Raw genomic sequence first — 19,637 nt, forward strand, 5'->3', positions numbered from 1 at the left:
GTGAGTGCCCAGTTAGGTCAGGGGTAGGCAACCTTGGCTCTTTTATGACTAGTGGACTTCAACTCCCAGAATTCCTGAGCCAGCCACGCTGAGGGGAAAGGGAGAGGTTTCCAAGCTAAGGTATGCTGGCTCAGGAATTCTGGGAGTTGAAGTCCACCAGTCATAAAAGAGCCAAGGTTGCCTACCCCTGAATTAGGTGCTAACAAATTGTTTGGGTAACAGTCCCTGTGTTCCCGGCTGGATGGTTTTGCATTCCGTGGTATGACCCTGGAGCAGCCGGCAGCTCGCATGGGATGGCACGATGCCATAATTTCAATTCCTCTCATGCTAATGCCGCCCCCGCTTATCTCCCACCCCACAATCCCCCCTCCTATTAAGTATGTGAGGCTGACAGCAAGCAATGCGTGGCGTATGCATTGCTTGCTCTAGCTTCATCTGCCTTTTCAATTACTCAGCTGACTTCACAGGTCACACCAAACCATACTACGTTGATCAAGCCATCGTGGTCTTCTTGACTAGCCCTGGGCACTGGTTTAAAACCTAGAGAACCTGGAACTGTCTACTGGGTGCATTTAATTAACAGGAAGAATTCTACTGATCTTTTTAGTGAAATTGGTCTCGGCTTTTGATGTCAGTTTTGGGAATATCAGTAAATGCCCCTTAGAATAGCAAGGGAGTTCTGTTTACCTCTAAAGAGCCTTGGTGGAGCAGTGGGCTAATGCCTCCTTAAGTAACACCAGCTGCCTGCAATTATTGCAGGTTCGAGTCCCACCAGGCTCAAGGTTGACTCAGCCTTCCATCCTTCCCAGGTAGGTAAAATGAGGACCCAGATTGTTGGGGGCAATTAAGCTGACTTTGTAATAATGCCGCTTGGTGTGTGTGTGAAAGCCCTAATAAGCAGGCATATACATAGAATGAAGGCTACTGCTAAGCTTGTAAGCCGCCCTGAGTCTTCGGAGAAGGGTGGGATATAAATGGAATTAAAATAAAAAAAACCCCAACATTTTACTGAAGCCTTGAACCCTGGTTCTTCTATACGCTCCTTATCAGCAGAGGCACCTTGATTTTAAGTGTTGTGTGTGCTGTTTAACACTAACAGGTCAGTCTTTTCCTCTTCAAACATCTTAAAGCAGGGGTCTTCAAACTTGGCCCTTTTATGACTTGTGGACTTCAACGCCCAGAATTCCTCAGCCAGGCACGCTGGCTGAGGAATTCTGGGCATTGAAGTCCACCGCCAAGTTTGAAGACCCCTGTCTTAAAGCAAATAACAAAATGCCCAATTTTTTGAAAACTAGAAAGTAGATAGGTGAAGAATTTGTACCCTTTGCTTGTTGCTGATCTACGGTTCACAGTACACCATGCTGTTGACCTTAAGCACAGGTTGAGGGTCCCAAGTTCCTCAGCCCCGTCTAAAGATTTTAAATAAATTAGGTGCCTTCCAGTCAGACTTGACTCCTAATGGCTGCCTAGTTGAATCCCTGCCATTGTCTTGTCAGTAGTATTGGAAGGGGTTTGGCCTTCCCTTCTTCCTAGTCTGGGAGGGAGAGGGACTGGCCCAAACTCAACCAGCTTATTTCATGTCTAAAGCAGGGCTAGAATTCACAGTCTTCCTAGGTTTTAGTCTGGTGCTTAATCCACTACGTCAAATGGGCTTTCTTTTACCTAATATAGGATGCTATCATCTGATCTGCTTGTTTCATGTCCCAGTGAAAATCCTGATCCAGGATTTCTGCTGGCGAATAATATCACCTCTCAGAAGAATGGAAGAAAGCTGATAGAAAATATATATATATTTCTCAATGATTTTTATCCATGTGTTCTTGACATTGTCTTGCAGGTATCACAAACTCATCTGGAGTCCTCACAAAACAGCATCCGATGGGACCCTCTCAGGGGTTCTTATTGCTGGTGGTGAAAATGGGAATATAATTTTGTATGATCCGGCTAAGATATTAGCTGGTGAAACCGAAGTCATGATTGCTCAGAATGACAAGCATACGGGACCTGTAAGAGCTCTGGATGTTAATCTATTCCAGGTTAGATTTTCCTAACGTCTTTTTCATAGTGTCTTCAAAGGATTTCAGATTAAACTTCCCCATTCTGGCTCCCAGGGGCCTGCAACCTTGACAACTTTTAAGACTTGTGGACTTCAGCTCCCAGAATTCCTCAGCCAGCATAGCTATGCTGGCTGAGGAATTCTGGGAGCTGAAGTCCACAAGTCTTAAAGTTGTCCAGGTTGCAGTTTCCTGCTGGTTGCCCTCCAAATTCAATACATCATAGTTTCCAGCAGTTCCCGAGCCATCATGGTCACTTTTTTGTGAGATGGGCAACCATATAAATTTGATAAATTTAATGAAAACTCATGGGCATTCGCTTCCTCGAAAAAGGTGCTTTTGATGCATTTTAGCTTTTAGCATTTGCTTTGTGTTGCAGACAAATCTAGTAGCTTCTGGTGCAAATGAGTCGGAGATCTACATCTGGGATTTAAATAACTTTGCAACGCCAATGACGCCGGGAACCAAGACTCAGGTACGGGGTTTATATAATGTCTGCTAGGGCTATGAAAATCTCTGGATCAGCGGGGTTAAATCTCTGGAGGTTGTGTTGCACTTGTGTTAGGCACAGTTGTATTTGCCTTACCTCTCTGGTAATTTGTTCTGTCTCTGGATTTAGTGGGTGTCTAGTGTTGACTGTTCAAATAAAGAAAATACATTTGATTTCTCCCCCAGTGTATGAATGTTCTAAAAGGCCCAAACGTTCTTAGGTGTTTGCAGGTTATTCTAGAAAAACTGGTTAAAAACAAAACAGTAAGATGCCACTGAGTCAAAGAAGAATCATGTTCCTTAAAATAGCAAATACATAGCATTGTATTTTTTGAGAGTATCCAGGTCCCATGTTGACTCTGAAGGCACATTGGATTCTTAATACCATCTTGTAAATGTGACTTGACAGGTTTTTCCCAGTTATTCTTCTGTTCCATCTACTTCCTGCTTGGTGTTCTTTGCGTTACATACTAGGAATGGAATGGAATGGAATGGAATGGAATGGAATAGAATAGAATATAGCTGGAAGGGACCTTAGAGGTCTTCTAATCCAGCCACTTGCTCAAGCAGGAGAACCTATACCATCTCAAACACGTGACTGTCTAATTTCTTCTTAAAAATCTCCAGTGAGGGAGCGCCCACAATTTCTGGGGGGGTAAGCTGTTCCACTGGTTGATTCTCCTCACTGTCAGGAAGTTTCTCCTTAATTCCAGGTTGCTTCTCTCCTTGATCAATTCCCAACCATCGTTTCTCGTCCTTCCCTCTGGTGCTTTGGAGAATAACATTGACCCCCTCTTCTTTGTGGCAGCCGCTCAGATACTGGAACACGGCTATCATGTCTCCCCTATTTCTTCTTTTTTTAAAAAAAATATTTATTTATTTTATTTAATTAGATTTATATGCCGCCCTATTCCCGAAGTACTCAGGGCAGTTTTCTTTAGACTAGCTAGCCAAACCCAAGTCCTGTAGCCGTTCTTCATATGTTTTAGTTTCCAGGCCTTTAATCATCGTAGTTGCTCTTCTCTGATTTTTTTCCAAACTCTCCACATCTTTCCAGGAGACAAAAAGCTAACTCGTTCATGGTGCATAGTAAGTATTAAGCTAAGGAAGGTTGCATCAATTTCCTAACTTTTTTTTCCCAACAGCCTCCTGAAGATATCAGCTGTATTGCCTGGAACAGACAAGTCCAACATATCTTGGCCTCTGCGAGCCCCAGTGGCCGTGCCACTGTGTGGGATCTCAGGAAGAATGAGCCGATCATCAAAGTCAGCGACCACAGCAATCGGGTAGCTATTCAGCTCTGGGGTTAAATTTATATCTTAAATGCAACAGATCAGGGGAAAAAAATAATTTGGGGGAATAATTAGAAAGTTACAGGTAGTCCTTGATTTACAACAGGGGTCTTCAAACTTGGCCCTTTTATCACTTGTGGATTTCAACTCCCAGAATTCCTCAGCCAGCGTGCCTGGCCGAGGAATTCTGGGAGTTGAAGTCCACAAGTCATGAAAGGGCCAAGTTTGAAGACCCCTGATGTACAACCACAATGGAGCCCATAATTTACGTTGCTAAGCAACACATGAGTTTTGCCCCATTTTACAAGCTTTTTTTTGTGCCACGGTTGTTAAGTAAATCACGGCAGTTGTTAAGTTAGTAACATGATGACTAAGTGAATCTGGCTTTCCCAATTGACTTTGTTTGTTAGAAGGTCGCACAGGTTGATCACATGACCCCAGGGTACTGTGACCATCATAAATACTACCCAGTTGCCAAGTGTCTGAATATTGGTCACGTGGGCATGGGGATACTATTAGCCCATTAAATTCTCTTTTTGGGGGGAGGTTACAAATTTCCTTATCTAATGAGTGTTTCAAAGATTCACCAACAGTATAGTTTGCTGTATAGTTATATCCCTATCATCCAATACCCTTTGCTTTTTCCCACTCAAAATCCTCTGCAAACTCACCATCACCAATGTAAAATAACTGTTATGGAAGTTACAGTTTGATACAGTCAGGTTGTGCAATCCTTGCATTCTCCCCCCTCGTTTTTAAGTATTTGAGATGATCCTCTACGTCAGTGATGGCAAACCTTTTAGAGACCGAGGGCCCAAGCGGCAAACCAAAACCCACTTATTTATTGCTAAGTGCCAGGGCCACATCAGCATTGGGGTGCCCTCGGGGGGACAGGGAGGCGCTTCTGAGTGCCACCTCTGGCACGCAAAAACTGCAGGGGGGGTACAAAAATGGACCACTGTGCTGCAAGGCACAAAATCAGCTGCTACCGTGCCACGGGGTGCAGATACAAGGCTGGGCGGGGCTTCTGCTCCGGGCGGTGGTGGTCTGATGGGCCTGCGGCTGGCAGCAGTGGCATGCGTGCCAACAGAGAGGGCTCTGAGTGCCACCTCTGGTACGCGTGCCATAGGTTCGCCATCACTGCTCTACGTGAAGCCACATGTAGGTAGAGCGCATGTTCATTTGTGGTATGTGGCCAGGGTGTGTGCCTAACTTCCCCATCTTACAGATTAATTTTTGGCTTGTTAAGAGTGTGAGCCAGCTGTTTCATAAATATGCAAGGGATTACCCTTCTGATCTCTCTGAGATTTTTCACATTCTGCACGTTGATTGCAGTTGTTGCAGTCAGCATGCAGGACTACGTGTTGAATATGTTTTGCTAAACAAAGAAAAGTATTGCTGGAAATTACTAGTATTTCTAAGTAAGAGAAGCCATCTGCTAAAGGAGCTTGCAAAAGAGAAACAGTTTTATAATGAGCAGCGTGGCGGCCTAGGGGTGGAGCTCTCACCTCACAGTCAGGAGGCTGTGAGTTTGATCTTACCTAGAGGCAGATATTTCCTCTCTCTCTGGGCACCAAGAGAAAATATTTGCTGTGAACTCCGCGTAGGCGTCAGGAAGGGCATCCAGCCAGTAAACACTCAGCTCCACTCAGTCACCTCGACTCCATCCCAATGCAAGGGATTACACAGGGTTGTTGTTGTTGTTTAAAAAATGAACACTAGTTATACCATTTCAGATGCATTGCTCAGGGCTGGAATGGCATCCTGAGGTCGCCACGCAAATGGTTCTGGCTTCAGAAGATGACCGCCTACCCGTAATCCAGATTTGGGATCTGAGATTTGCATCTTCTCCTCTTCGTGTTCTTGAAAACCATGCAAGGTGCATAAAATACAGATTTGATGTATTTGGCTAGAAAGGCTGGTGGAGATGTTAGGCCAAAATATATTGACAGATTTTCATCCGGGGGTGGGGGTGGGGTGTTGGCAAAACAACAATGAAATAATGTTGGAAAATAAATATACAGGATTCAAAGCAGATGATTGGAGATACATATTTTTGATCAGCATTCGGAATAAGATTTTATTTTATTTGAGAAAAGGGCCAAAAAGGGGACTCTTGAGCATTTTGGTTAATTATTTTGGAGTTTTTGTTTATGACGAGGGCCCTTTTAGTCTTTATCTTTCCTCTTTCAAATTTTAATGTCCCATTGATATCAGTTACATATTTGCAATGTTTGGTTAGTTTGATAAGCATTTATGTATATATTTTACACAGAGGTATTTTGACAATTGCTTGGAGTATGGCAGATCCTGAACTACTGTTGAGCTGTGGAAAAGACTCTAAAATCCTTTGTTCCAATCCAAATACAGGAGAGGTATTTGCTTTTAAGTAACATTTACATTTTAAAAATTGAAAAATATGTCTTAATTTGGGCAGTGCATAAAGAGCTCATCACCTTTTCATTATTAATTTGCATCAAAGATAACTTGTGACAACCAACTTTTTAAATTTTTAGGATCCTAATGAAAAAATGTTCAATTTAACTCTTTTGGGTGTTTTTTTTTTTTAAAAAAACTATTTGTGTAACTTGAATATAATGTTTACTATCTATTTGGTGATGTGATTTTGGGCGCAGGTTGGCTTAGAAAAGCTTGCATGTTACTGTTTTATCTACTGAAGAAATTAATGAAACAAGGATACATAATAAAACACAGAGTTCCTTTTAAAGTCTAGTAATTGTAATTGTAAATTATCTCGACTTACAGTGGCAATTGGGACCAGAATTTCCATTGCTAAGCATCATTTATCAGTAGGAGACTTTGTGGTCCTGGTTGCCATTATTAACTGAATCTAATGGTTGTTAAGCAAAGCAATTTCCTGCCGGCTTGCAATAACGAAGTCAGTGGGGAAGCCAGCAGGAAATCGCAAGTCCGTGATAGCTTTTAGGCAGGCCAGCAAGCAATAAAGGAGCTGAGGGGGAGGTGCACTGTAGGGCCAGGGAGAGTATGCAAGGATGTGATGGAGCCTGGAGGTTGTGGGAGGGTATATGCTTAATTCTACATCTTGCTCGGAATATTAAGGCATGGCACCAACCAATTTTGCACTTGTTCGTTTTGGCAGCCCTAGTTGTCCTTCTTCCTTTCTTCTGATCACAGGTGTTGTATGAGCTTCCTACCTCTACTCAGTGGTGTTTTGATGTGCAGTGGTGTCCCAGGAATCCCGCCCTTCTCTCTGCTGCCTCTTTTGACGGGAGGATCAGTGTTTACTCAATCATGGGAGGAAGCACAGCCAGCCTACGACAAAAACAAGCGGACAAGGTATCTGATTTTTGAAAACGGGGAGGGGGGGGGGAAGGCAGGTTTTGCAGTTTATGATGAAATGCATAAAAAGAAATGATCGAAATGTTGGCTGTCTCCGAACCCAGTGTTCTTGGCTTCTCGACGACACTGTACATGTCCCCCTGCCAAGGAGGAACAGATGGGATGCTGATCAGTTCTAGCGGTTCTTCGGCTGTGTGTTCGTTTCACCCTCTACTCCGCTATTTCTCAACTGTGGCAACTTTTAAGATATGTGGAGTTCAGCTCCCAGAATTCTCCAGGCAGCCATCCATGCTGGCTGGGGAATTCTGAGCCGTGAAGTCCCAGACCTCTTGAAAGTTGCCAAGATTCAGAGACGTCGTTGAAACCCCTTTAAAATCCCTTACTTAACAATCCTTTGATTTTAGAAACCATTGTAGAAAGCACGTTTGATAAACGGTAGTCAGATTCTGACACAAAACGTTTGCCCTGGAATTGGATCGAGCTAAAGAACAAGGCATTTGTTATGTATGGGGTGTGAGCAGCAGCTCTGCAGGTACCGCCAGGTGGCACTGTGCTGTGGCCGGATTGGCTGAAAGGGTTTCGGCGGGAGATACGGACGGATGGATTGGCCAGAGTGTCACCTGGCTAGGTATATAAGGGGTCCAGGTAACCCCCTTTGTTCATTACGTGCCTACCACCAATAAAGAGCTGACATGCGGTACTCATCTGCCTCTTCATTGCCATGCGGTCCACAACCCACTACACAATAGAATTGTTGTCTCTTTCTCTTTCGTTTTCAAAAGCTCTCCTCATCTTTTGGCAATCTTGATCCCTTTGGAATGGGGCAGCCCCTTCCTCCATTGCAGCTCCCACAACAGACCGTCCAACAGAGCACAGTTCTGCCTCTGAAGAAACCGCCCAAGTGGATTCGCCGACCAGTGGGTGCATCTTTCTCAGTAAGTCTCTGCCATTCAAATAAAAAGAGGAGATCTGGCAGTTAGCGATCAGTTTTCTGCAGGGTGCTTCATAGAAATCCGTGGGTCTTTAGAGAAACCCTGGTGTAGCATAAGCCATCCATCACATCTTAGGCAGAAGAAATTTTTTTAAAAAATTATTTATCCAATGCCAAGGCCACCTAATTTCTTGACGCTCTGGACAGCTTGTAGGTAAGAAGAGCAAAGCAATGCATATTTAAAAAAAAGTTAAAGCCAGGTACCTATTACCATATCAGGTAATAGGTATGCCCTAAATGCCCTAAAGCTAAAAGATTATGGTCAAAAATACACTTATGGTTGGAGAAAATGACTAAAAAACTTAACAGATTTTAAGCCAGAATTATTTTTGTTAGGAATAATGGGAGCAAATTATGAGAAAGAGTCTCTATATATTTAATTTTACATGTACTAACTGAGCAAGAATTGTATTTGCCCAATGTTGGAACAATGAAAATTTACCAACTGAAGAAGAACTAATTAAGAAAATTTTAGAGTGTGCAGAAATGGATAGACTGACTTTAAAGATAAAAGAGAAAGAAGACTCAGTATATTTAAGAACATGGGATAATTTTTATCAATGGCTATAAAAAGGAGTTAGGGAGAAAAGAATGTGATATGTAACATTGAATATATACTAGTAAGAAAACTATTGAGCAATTAACATATTGTTTATGATTGATTGATTGATTTCCTGGCTGGCCAGGAGAACAAAGCAGAGTGTTATAAACCAAACATAGTACAGGAAGCCCTTGAATTACAACCATTTGTTTAGTAACTATTCAAAGTTACAATGGCATTGTAGGGTCATGTGGCACTGGGGTCACGTGATTGCCATTGCAACCTTTTCAACAATCAGACTGATTCATTTAATGACTACATGGTTCACTTAGCGGCTAAAATGATTTACTTAACTGTGGCAAACAAGGTGATAAAATCAGGCGTGATTCTCTTAATCACCTTGGTCCCAAGTGTTGTAAATCAAGGATTACCTTATAGCAATAGCACTTAAGACTTATATACCGCTTCATGGTGTTTTACAGCCCTCTCTAAGCGGTTTACAGAGTCAGCATATTGACCCCCAACAATTTGGCTCCTCATTTTACCGAACTCGGAAGGGTGGAAGGCGGAGTCAACCTTGAGCCAGTGAGACTCGAACTGCCAAACTGTACCTATATATATATATATATATATGTATATATGTGTGTGTGTGTGTGTGTGTGTGTGTGTGTGTGTGTTGTACATATATATGTATATGTGTATGTATATGGGTGTATATGTATGTATATATATGTATATGGGTGTATATATATGTATACATACACATTCAATCTCTCACACACACATTTATATTTTTTTCGTGTGTGTGTGTGTGTGTAATTCACCAGTATTTTTCATATTGTCAATTCCTTGTGAAGCAACCCAAAAGTGCTTGCTTTAAGACTACCTAGTTGTATGGATATGTCTGGGTAACAGTACCACTGGTTGCTTGAATTCCAGTTTGGAGGGAGACTAGTCACTTTTGAGAACACCAAGACTCAACAGCAAGGAGACAATCCCCAGCAGCGCTACCATGTCTACATTAGTCAAGTTGTCACTGAGAAGGAATTCTTGAACCGGTCCAACCAGCTGCAAGAAGCTGTCCAGGCTGAAGCCTTCATCAGCTACTGTCAGAAGAAAATCGATGCAGCCAAAAACGACTTTGAGAAGAGTGTGTGGTCATTCCTCAAGGTGATTTTCAGGGTTGATTGCATACAGAATCTCTCACTCACTTTAAAAAAACAAGAGGCATGTAGTAGTCAGATCCAAAGTGGGAAATATTTTTGGATCCGGCATTAGGCCCCAGAATACATAAGTCCTTGATTTATGACCAGTTGCTTTCACAAGCATTCTGAGTTACAACAGACCTATTTTGGATCTACTTACGACCCAGATTCAAAATTCCAGTGCTCACCCTTAAAGGGGACACGTGAACAAACTTCAACTGCTCAACAACTTTGCTGCATTTATTGCCGTTTGCAACATCTTGTGGTCATGTTTTATGACGGTTTTGCCAAAAACCGGGCCTCACTTTTAGTTTTTGGCAAAACAATGCCCATAGCAAACCATTGGTCCACTTAATGACTGCTCAAAAAAAGGTTATAAAATTGAGTAGATCACGTGCCTGGGCTGTTTTACAACTTTCGTGACTCACAGCTGCAGTGAGCAGGCTCCATGACAGTCATAAGTCGAGGATTACCTGTAATGAAAGTGTCCGTGCTGGACCAGCCACAACTTCATCCACTTCATAGTCACATGCTTCATCAAGTAAAATGATGAATCAAAAGATAAAGTTATATTTTCCTTGCTATACTCAACTAGGGATTTACGAAGTGTTCAAAAGCGGTGGTTCACATCTCAGAATAGTGCATATAAAGCACTTCCTTTTGAATCATTAAAGGCACCATGTCATTTGCGAGTTTGGGCGGCTGCTTCAGAATCTGCTCTTCGTTGTCTTGGCACACAGAGTCCTGCTTTGGCGAGAAAAAGGCCTTCAGAGACTGCCAGAAATCACTTCCAAGCAGCCATGCAAGTCCTGGAGATGACAAATAGCTGCTTAGTGATTTGAGAGGAGGTGATTTATGCATGCCTCTGCAAATTGTAAAGCAGCAGGCCTTCACTTCCTGTTTGTTGACGGTTCTGACAAGGTGGAGGTAGTTCTTAATGATCTACCTGTGTGGAGAGCAGTAGATTGTGTAGGATCTGGCTTACAAGGCAGCAGTTTTATGGGGGGGATGATGTTGAGTTTCTAGGGACCTTCAGAAGGATCAACATTTCTAAAACTCAGCCCCCTAAGCAGTCCATTTGGCCAGCTCACAGCAATCTTCCCCCAGATAGTTTCCATCTCCTGGAAAATGGGTTGATCCTTAGAAATAATAGATCTTGAAAAGGTGGCATTTTGTTGAGTTAATCTATGAAACTACTCACAAATTTCAGGAAGAAGAGTTAAGTGAGGACAGAAAATAAATCCAGTTTGCCTTCATTTTCCTACCATTTTCCCCCCATGTAGAGCTAGAGTAGAACAGAATAGATTAGAATAGAATAACAGAGTTGGAAGGGATTGGAGGTCTTCAGGCCCAACCCCCTGCTTAGGCAGGAAACCCTATACCAGGGGTAGGCAACCTTGGCTCTCTATGACTTGTGGACTTCAACTCCCAGAATTCCTGAGCCTGCTGGCTCAGGAATTCTGGGAGTTGAAGTCCACGAGTCATAAAAGAGTCAAGGTTTCCTACCCCTGCCCTATACCAAGGGTCCCCAACCCCTGGTCTGTGGACCAGTGGCATGCCAGCAACCGGTCCGCACAAACAAGCAAATCCCTATCTTTGGGATGCAGGCAGCACACAAAACCACACAGTCTCCGGTCTGTAGAAAAACCTTTCTCCACGGAACCGGTCCTTGGTGCCCAAAATGTTGAGGACCTCTGCCCTATATATACCATTTCAGACAAATGGTTGTCCAATCTCTTCTTAAAAACTTCCAGTGTTGGAGCAACTTCTGGAGGCAAGAGGTTCCACCAATTAATTTTTCTAACGGTCAGGAAATTCCTCCTTAGTTCTAGGTTGCTTTTCTCCTTGATTAGTTTCCATCCGTTGCTTCTTGTCTTGCCTTCAGGTGGAGAATAGCTTGACTCCCTCTTCTTTGTGGCAGCCCCTGAGGTATTGGAACACTGTTATCACGTCACCCCTAGTCTCTCTCTTCATTAAACCAGACATACCCAATTCCAGCAACCGTTCTTTATGGCTGATTTTGTTGCCCTCTGTCAAGGTGTCATTTAAAATTTACCATACTGCACACTTAAGGGTTTGGCAAAGGCGCATCTTGTACTAGCCTCTCTCTCAAATGCCTTTTCTGGTGTGTGTGTTTTTTTTTGAAGGTGCATTTTGAAGAAGACTCGCGTGCCAAATATCTGGAACTCTTGGGGTACAAAAAGGATGGTTTGGGACAGAAGGTAAATGTTGCTATGTTGCATTTTTAAGAACTACGTTAGAAGTTTTAAGGGACGCGGTGGCTCAGTGGGTTAGGACACTGAGCTTGTCGATCAGAAGGTCGGCAGTTTGGCGGGTCGAATCCCGAGTGCCGCGTAGCAGAGTGAGCGCCTGTTACTCGTCCCAGCTTCTGCCAACCTAGCAGTTCGAAAGCACGTAAAAATACAAGTAGAAAAATAGGGACCACTACAGTGGGAAGGTAACAGCGTTCCGTGCGCCTTTGGCGTCTAGTCATGCCGGCCACATGACCACGGAGACGTCCTCGGACAAGCGCTGGCTCTTCAGCTTTGAAACGGAGATGAGCACCGGCCCCTAGAGTCGGAAACGACTAGCACGCATGTGCGGGGGAACCTTTACCTTTACCTTTAGAAGCATTTATTAATTGCCTTTGGGGTTTGGTTTGGAAGAAATGGGGAAAATAGATATGGCAAGAACTAGCCTTTCACCTCTCGATAATTTTAAAGAGCCTGTTCTCTGATTAATAAAGTGCTCAGGAATTACTAGGAATTAATGAAATTAACAAATTATGAAATTCCTAGTAATTGCTTGAAATACCATCCCTTTTTTTGCTCATAGTTTCTTAGTCTAAAGCAGCCTTTCCCCAACCTTTTTTTAGCCTGTAAGAACTCTTGAAATAATTTTGGGGCTTAGGTTATCTCTGCCTAAAAATTGCAAAGCATGCAAAAACTTCACAATACAAGTCATGTCTAGCCTAGACAATCCACATTTTCCAGAATTTACAACAGCAGCAAAACAACCTGTGGGCACCTGAGTTGCACTGCATAAAACATTCCCACCGCTGCTAATGCCAGAACTATGCAGCGCACTCAGCTCAAGAAACATGGTTTTTTGTTTTGTTTTTGTTTCAATCACCATTTCATGTGGACCCAAGTCGAAAAAAAGTAGTCTTTATTATTCAAAGACATTGCAAAGTGTTTTTTGCTTTATTATATCATTCATCTGGGTCAACTAACACAAGGATAAGTGGATGATCAGGGAAGGGAAAAAATCATGGCATTTTTAGTATTGCTTTTGTTGTTTCAGTATTATCACTCAAGATCTGACTTCAGATAAATTGAAAATATTTAATATTTTTGCCTGTTTTTTAAAGAAGTGAAAAATTGACTTCATTCTCCAAAATAAATGTTACGCCGCTTGTTTTATTTCCTTAGATTACTTCAACTCTTGCTAAGGAGAGTTCTTGGAGCAAAGATCAAGATGAGGTAAAACAACAACAACAATCTAGTGCAACTTGTTTTTTAATTTGATGAAGGTTGGAAAGTGGCATTCTCCTACTTTGACTTTGTTGCAAACCAGTGCTTATATAGTGAAAAAAACGTAAAATCCTGTCAGCGCAACACCCATTAAGGGAAAACATTGGTCTCTTCAAAAGGATGTCATGAAGACCCAGTATCCATTCCAATTTGTTAATTTTACCCTAAACTATGATTTCACATGCTGGGTACATACAGGTCCATTTCCAGTGTGAATCATTTCAAAGGAGTACAAAGCTATAGTTTTTATTGCTCGTCCTGTACGAAAGCTAAATGCTGTCTCAAGTTGAGCTGGGTATTCTCTTGCTGTTCTCCCTTGTATACCTCCTTAAATCCCAGTTTGTCTCCCTATTTCATCCCAAAATTTCCTCCTCATTCTTCTGCAGTTATAGTCTGTCTTTTTTCTTTTCTTCCTTATTTATGGCATGTTTTCTCTTTCTATAGTTATTTGATTTTGATATTTTTTACTTTATTTTTTTTCCTTTTATACATGATAGGTAGATAGATTAGATTAGATTAGATTGTATACTTATTTTAGATTATCTTTATCTCAATTTCAACACTGTTTTTCGCCTAGAAGCATGCATAATAGGGCCTGCTAAATGGTTAAGAAATCCATCAGTAACTCTGCATAATAAGAACAGAGTTGAAAAATGAACTTTGGAGTAGCTAAATAAATAAACGAAACAAAGCAGAAGGAATTTTATTATCCAATACAAGGAAAGGTGTATTCAGGTTTTCTTTGAAACCAGTGTCTGTGTGCATGCTTTCAAAAGATTCAGGAAAGACCCCATGGTCGAACCTCTGAAAGTGAAGGGAGTGTCCCAAAAAAGAGTTAGTGATGGATTTCTTAACCACTTAGCAGACTCTATTAAGATCTATTTAGAACGTTAATCCAGTCAACCCCAAATTTGTCTCACTATGAAAAAGACTCCTTCAGCCTGGCGCTGTGTAAATATGTTAGATCAGAATTCCCTTCATATATATGCATGTTAGGGGAGCTGTAGTATGACATGTCTGTAAGGTGCCAAATAGGCAAAAGATGTTCTAGAACAGTGGTTCTTAAACTGGAGGTAATTACCCCCAAGGAGGAGGAGCGGAGGCTCAGTTTAGTAGGAGGTGAGTTCTGCTCCAGCGGTTCGAGTCCTAGCACTGCGTGGCAGGGATGAGCTCCTGTCACTCACCTCCGCTTCTGTCCCCCTAGCACAGGGGTGTCAAACTCAATTTCATTGAGGGCCGCATCAGCATTGCGGTTGCCCTCAGGGGGCCGGGTGGGTATGGCCAGGGTGGGCGTGGCCTACTGGGTGGGCGTGGCTAGAGTGCATATGGCCTACTGGGTGGGCGTGGCCAGCTCTACATCGTTCGCATCAAGGGTGCCTATGGGGGCCTGGGCAGGAGTGGGACAGATCTAAGGGTCTCTGGCAGGAGGAGGGTCTCTGGGCCAGGGCCAAGGCAGTGGGGGCCGTTCCCTCACTGTTTCCAGGATGGCTTCGCGGGCCGCATGAAACCACTTCGCGGGCCAGATCCAGCCCCCGGGCCTTGTGTTTGACATGTCTGCCCTAGCAGTTTGAAAGCATGTTCCATGCAAGTAGATAGAGAGATACCCCTTCGGTGGGGAGACGAGCTAGTGCTCTGTGAAAGCAATCAGATTCCTGGTAGCCCTGAACCTTCCCACTTGCAGGGCCTGTTTGTGAGGCAGTTCCGGGAAGGGAGGGGGCCTTGGGTGATGCTGCAGAAAGAGCCACTCTTTCTGTCTGGGACGAAGACAGCTCGCCCTCCTGTGGCACACCTTGGAAATGCGCAAGCGTGTCCTATAACAGGGCCGATATCTTGGCAAGCCAAACCACTACTCTGCACTAGCATTGTGGGTCTCCTGGCTAATGTAACAGTGCCATACATTAATAATAATAATAATAATAATAATAATAATAATAATAATAATAATAATAATAATAATAATAATAATAATAATAATAATAATAATAATATAACAACAACAAAATAATAATAATAATAATAACAACAACAACAACAACATATTCTGAGAGCAGTGGAACATTTTGTAATTGCTTGTTTGTGAACTGAAGACCCAGTTTGGGGACTGCTCTTGTGGAGATATTTGTGTAAAATAACGGAGTCTTGATTTTTTTGTGGGAATAATAGCATTCAAGATAAGGAAAAGGAGTAATTGGGTCAAACAGTTTAAGAATCATTGTTCCAGAGGATCCTATACAAACCAGAACAGATAGTCCTCAACTTAACTGCAGTTCGTTTTGACCATTCCAAATTACAACGGCACTGAAAAAAGTGACTTACGACCGTTTTTCACACTTTGGATCGTTGCCGCATCCCCATATGTCAAAATTCGGATTTTGGCAACTGGCTCCTGTTTTATGACCGTTGCAATATCCTGTGGCTGGGGGGGGGTCACGTGATCCCCTTCGGTGCCCTTCTGACAAGTCAATGGGGACGCGAGATTCACTCAATAGTCATGTTACCAACTTAACAACTGCGGCAATTCACTTAACAACTGGAGCAAGAAAGGTCATAAAATGGGGTCAAACTCACTGAACAAATGTCTCACTTAGCAACAGAAATGTTGGCCTCAATTGTGGTCGTAAGCCGAGGACTACCTGTATGGTTTTATTTTAAGTCTCTTAATTTCAAGAACCTGGAGATTTTCTGCAACTGAGGAAAATGCCCGCATGGCAATGCTTCTCCATGGTGACAGGTCTTCTGGAACTCCTGTACACAAATATGTCTTCTTTCTATCGGCTCTTGTAGAAAGCGTATTCCTTTTTTAAAATCTGTATGACTGGGAAACGCCAGGAGTCACCGGAATCAGGAAGTGTAAAAACGCTTGCAAGTAAATAAATGAACAACGGACCAGTGCAAAAGGTCATACAAAGTTCTGCTCAACTTTCAGAATGCCGAAATTTCCTCTTACTCCACTATCCCGTTGTCTCTTGTCTCTAACTCTGGCTTCTGCTACACTGCCTCACCTTGCTCCTTTATTGGTGTGGGTCGAAGGTTTTCTGTTACATTCTAACAAGCGGTAGATATTTTGATTCTTCAGAACGAGAAATGTTGAAAGAAAGAAAAAAAAACAGGGTTCTTCTCCTTGTTGCTATAACTCTAGGTTTACTAATATTACACCTCTTGGAGGGATCTTGGGGCTACCTGGGGCTATTTGCAGTGGTTAAGGAGTTGGTTTCTTTGCTTTAATCTTTGAAACGTCCTCTTCATATCTGTGGGAAAGGCTCATGAAGAATTTGAACAGCCAGCCCAGCTTGATGGTGGAGAAGATCTCGCTGCTAAGGACCAGCTGTTGGCAGAGGTATTCGTCCCCTTTTGTGCTAAACATGCAAACTGACTTGCATTTATAGCAAATGCGAGGGATTTTGCACTGGTTCCCAACTAACCTCTTTGCTGATGGGTCTACCTGTGGCCTCATGTCGATACGTACAGTCCTCGACTTAGAAAAGCTCATTTAGTGACCGTTCAGATTTACAACGGCACTGAAAAAGTGACCTATGACCCTTTTTCACACAACCTCTGAAGCATCCCCACGGTCATGCGATCAAACTTCAGACGTTTGGCAACTGACTCATATTTGTGACGGTTGCATCTGTCCCCGGGTCAGGCGATCGATCCCCTCTCGCGACCTTCCGACAAGCAAAGTTGATGGGGGAAGGCGGATTGACTTAGCAGCCGTGTTACCGACTTAGCAAATGCAGCGATTCACTTAACAGTTGTGGCAAGATAGGTTGTAAAATGGGGGAAAAAAATTCACTTAGCAACTGTCTCGCTTAGCAAGAGAAATTTTGGGGCTGAATTGACCTAAGTCGAGGACTACCTGTAATTTAACAGATGTTGTCATGTTATATAGAGATAAATGCCAACAAGAGAGGGTGACCGAGTAGGAGAATGTCCTTAAGAACTGAGCAAGGCCGTATGTTCTGTACACCAGGGGTCCCCAACCCCCAGTCCTTGGACCGTTACCGGGCCACAGCATGCCAGCAACCGGTCCGCACAAACAAGCAAAGCCCCATCTGTGGGATACAGTCAGCACACAAAACCACACACACTCCGGCCCGTGGAAAAACCTCTCTCCACAGAACCAGTCCCTGGTGCCCAAAAGGCTGGGGACCTCTGGTTTAGGAGTCTCCTGTTTAAACAGGGGGTTGGACTAGAACAAGAGTCCCCAACCTCTGATCAGTGGACCGGTACCAGGCCGCAGCATGCCAGCAACCAGTCCGCACAAAGAAGCAAAGCACCATCCATGGGATGCAGGCAGCACACAAAAACCACGTTCCCCCCCCTCCGGCCCGTGGGAAAACTTCTCTCCCCGGAACCGGTCCCTGGTGCCCAAAAGGTTGGGGACCTCTGCTGTACACTAAATGCTTTACAGCAAACATGGAATTTTGCAGCTTGAATAAGCATGCCACTTAACACAAGTTACACATGCTGTGAAAGGAAATGTCCGACCTGTGAGCAACAGGCCTTGCTGGTTCTCCGAATTCCAATTTTGTGGCTCTTGGGAGCTCTGTTGGCCGAATGCCTGGTTTCCTTTCACTGAATTGCCTTCCTCCCGTCCTCCTTACTGATTTAGCAAGAAGGAAGATTTTCAAGCTTTCTCTTCAGGAGACAGAACAAAGGGAGTAGCATGTCATCAGATGTATGAGCCTGGCTCTAGATCAGACATGTGAAACTCGCGAGGTCACGTGACGTCGCGCAACGTGTCAGAGCCTTTTCGCCATTGCCGGCAATGGGGTGGGCGCGGCTTCTGGATGATGCATCCGGCCCGCGGGCTGGCAGTTTGACACCCCTGCTCTAGATTTTCAGCTGTATCAAAATAAGGACTACTCCACGCAAGAAATGTAGATTTTGACCTTACGTTGAATTTGATGGGATCACAGGGATTGTGTTCCCATTTCTCTCTCTTAGTATTTCCACCAGTTCATTTAGTCACTATTCCCAGTTAAAATGGCAATGAAAAAAGTGACTTAGGATTGTTTTTTCACGCTTAAAACCATTGTAGCGATTTTGATCAGGTGATCAAAATTCAGACACTTGGCAACTGACTCATATTTACGACGTGTTGCAGTGTCCCGGGTTCATGTGATCACTTGGTAACCTTCTGGCAATCAAAGTCAGTGGTGAAGCCAGATTCACTTAACTTTACTAATGTAACAACTGCAGTGATTCACTTAACAACTGTGGCAAGGAAGGTCATAAAATGGGGCAAAACTCACTTTAACAAATGTCTCACATAGCAACAGAAATGTTGGGCTCATTTATGGCCAGTCAAGGACTACCTGTCTTATCTGGGCTTGTCTTTAAACTGAGACCGTATTCAACTTACCTTCAGAGTTTAGCCATATCTGTCTTAGCAGCATCCTTGCTTCAAGGATGTAGCCTGCCACGATTGGATTTTGGGGAAATAAATGTTATGAAGCTGATGTACATTTTGTACCTATAGATCAGGGGTCGGCAACCTCGGCTCTTTTATGACTCGTGGACTTCAACTCCCAGAATTCCTGAGCCAGCTATGCTGGCTCAGGAATTCTGGGAGTTGAAGTCCACGAGTCATAAAAGAGCCGAGGTTGCCGATCCCTGCTATAGATCATCCTCAACGTAGGACTGGTCTCTTAGCGGCCAACCCGAGGGGACTTGCTACCTGGTTTCAAAGTTCTGACGGACACACACACACACACACACACACACACACACACACACACGGCTGTATTTAGGCTGCTAGCCATCTGGCCTACATTTAGGGCTGTTTCCCGTGTCCCGCAGTCACACAACAACATTTTTGCCAGAAACAACCCACAGCGAGCAATTGGTTTGCACAACTGTTGGGTCATTGACTTAACAGTTTCTGCAAAAAAAGATTGTAAAATTGGGTCAATGAGATCAGTGGCCTGTTTAATGACCGTCACGACTCACAACCATAAGGGGCAGGCTCCATTAGGATTGTAAGTTGAGGACTATCCATCACTAAACATACCATTGTGTGCCATCAGCTCCTAGAGTACTTTCAAAATGACAATTTGATAATGGGGAGTTTTGTCAAATGATTATACACCCAGTGCCGTGCCTGTTTGCTCAAAACCTAAGTCCCATGCTGTTCATTCCCAAAGATGAATGGGCAGAAGGCAGAACTGTAAACATACAATTTCTCATCATAGTGAGCAGGAAAAAACCA

The 19,637-nt window shown here is 43.3% G+C and overlaps 1 protein-coding gene across 5 annotated transcripts in view; it reads left to right on the plus strand.

Moving 5' to 3' along the window:
- The window catches only part of SEC31A (SEC31 homolog A, COPII coat complex component), a 62,504-nt gene that overhangs the window by 9,897 nt on the left and 32,970 nt on the right, over positions 1-19,637 (plus strand). For all 5 annotated transcript variants that reach the window (XM_083367121.1, XM_083367123.1, XM_083367124.1 and 2 more), the window contains exons 4-14: positions 1,838-2,036; positions 2,434-2,529; positions 3,689-3,829; positions 5,572-5,714; positions 6,111-6,210; positions 6,992-7,153; positions 7,939-8,091; positions 9,628-9,858; positions 12,041-12,115; positions 13,325-13,375; positions 16,686-16,763. In XM_083367121.1, the coding sequence (XP_083223247.1) occupies positions 1,838-2,036; positions 2,434-2,529; positions 3,689-3,829; positions 5,572-5,714; positions 6,111-6,210; positions 6,992-7,153; positions 7,939-8,091; positions 9,628-9,858; positions 12,041-12,115; positions 13,325-13,375; positions 16,686-16,763 (1,429 nt within the window). The remainder of the gene's footprint in view (positions 1-1,837; positions 2,037-2,433; positions 2,530-3,688; positions 3,830-5,571; positions 5,715-6,110; positions 6,211-6,991; positions 7,154-7,938; positions 8,092-9,627; positions 9,859-12,040; positions 12,116-13,324; positions 13,376-16,685; positions 16,764-19,637) is intronic.

The sequence above is a fragment of the Vipera ursinii genome (assembly GCF_947247035.1).
Source record: "Vipera ursinii genome assembly, chromosome: 7".
Lineage (NCBI taxonomy): Eukaryota > Metazoa > Chordata > Lepidosauria > Squamata > Viperidae > Vipera > Vipera ursinii.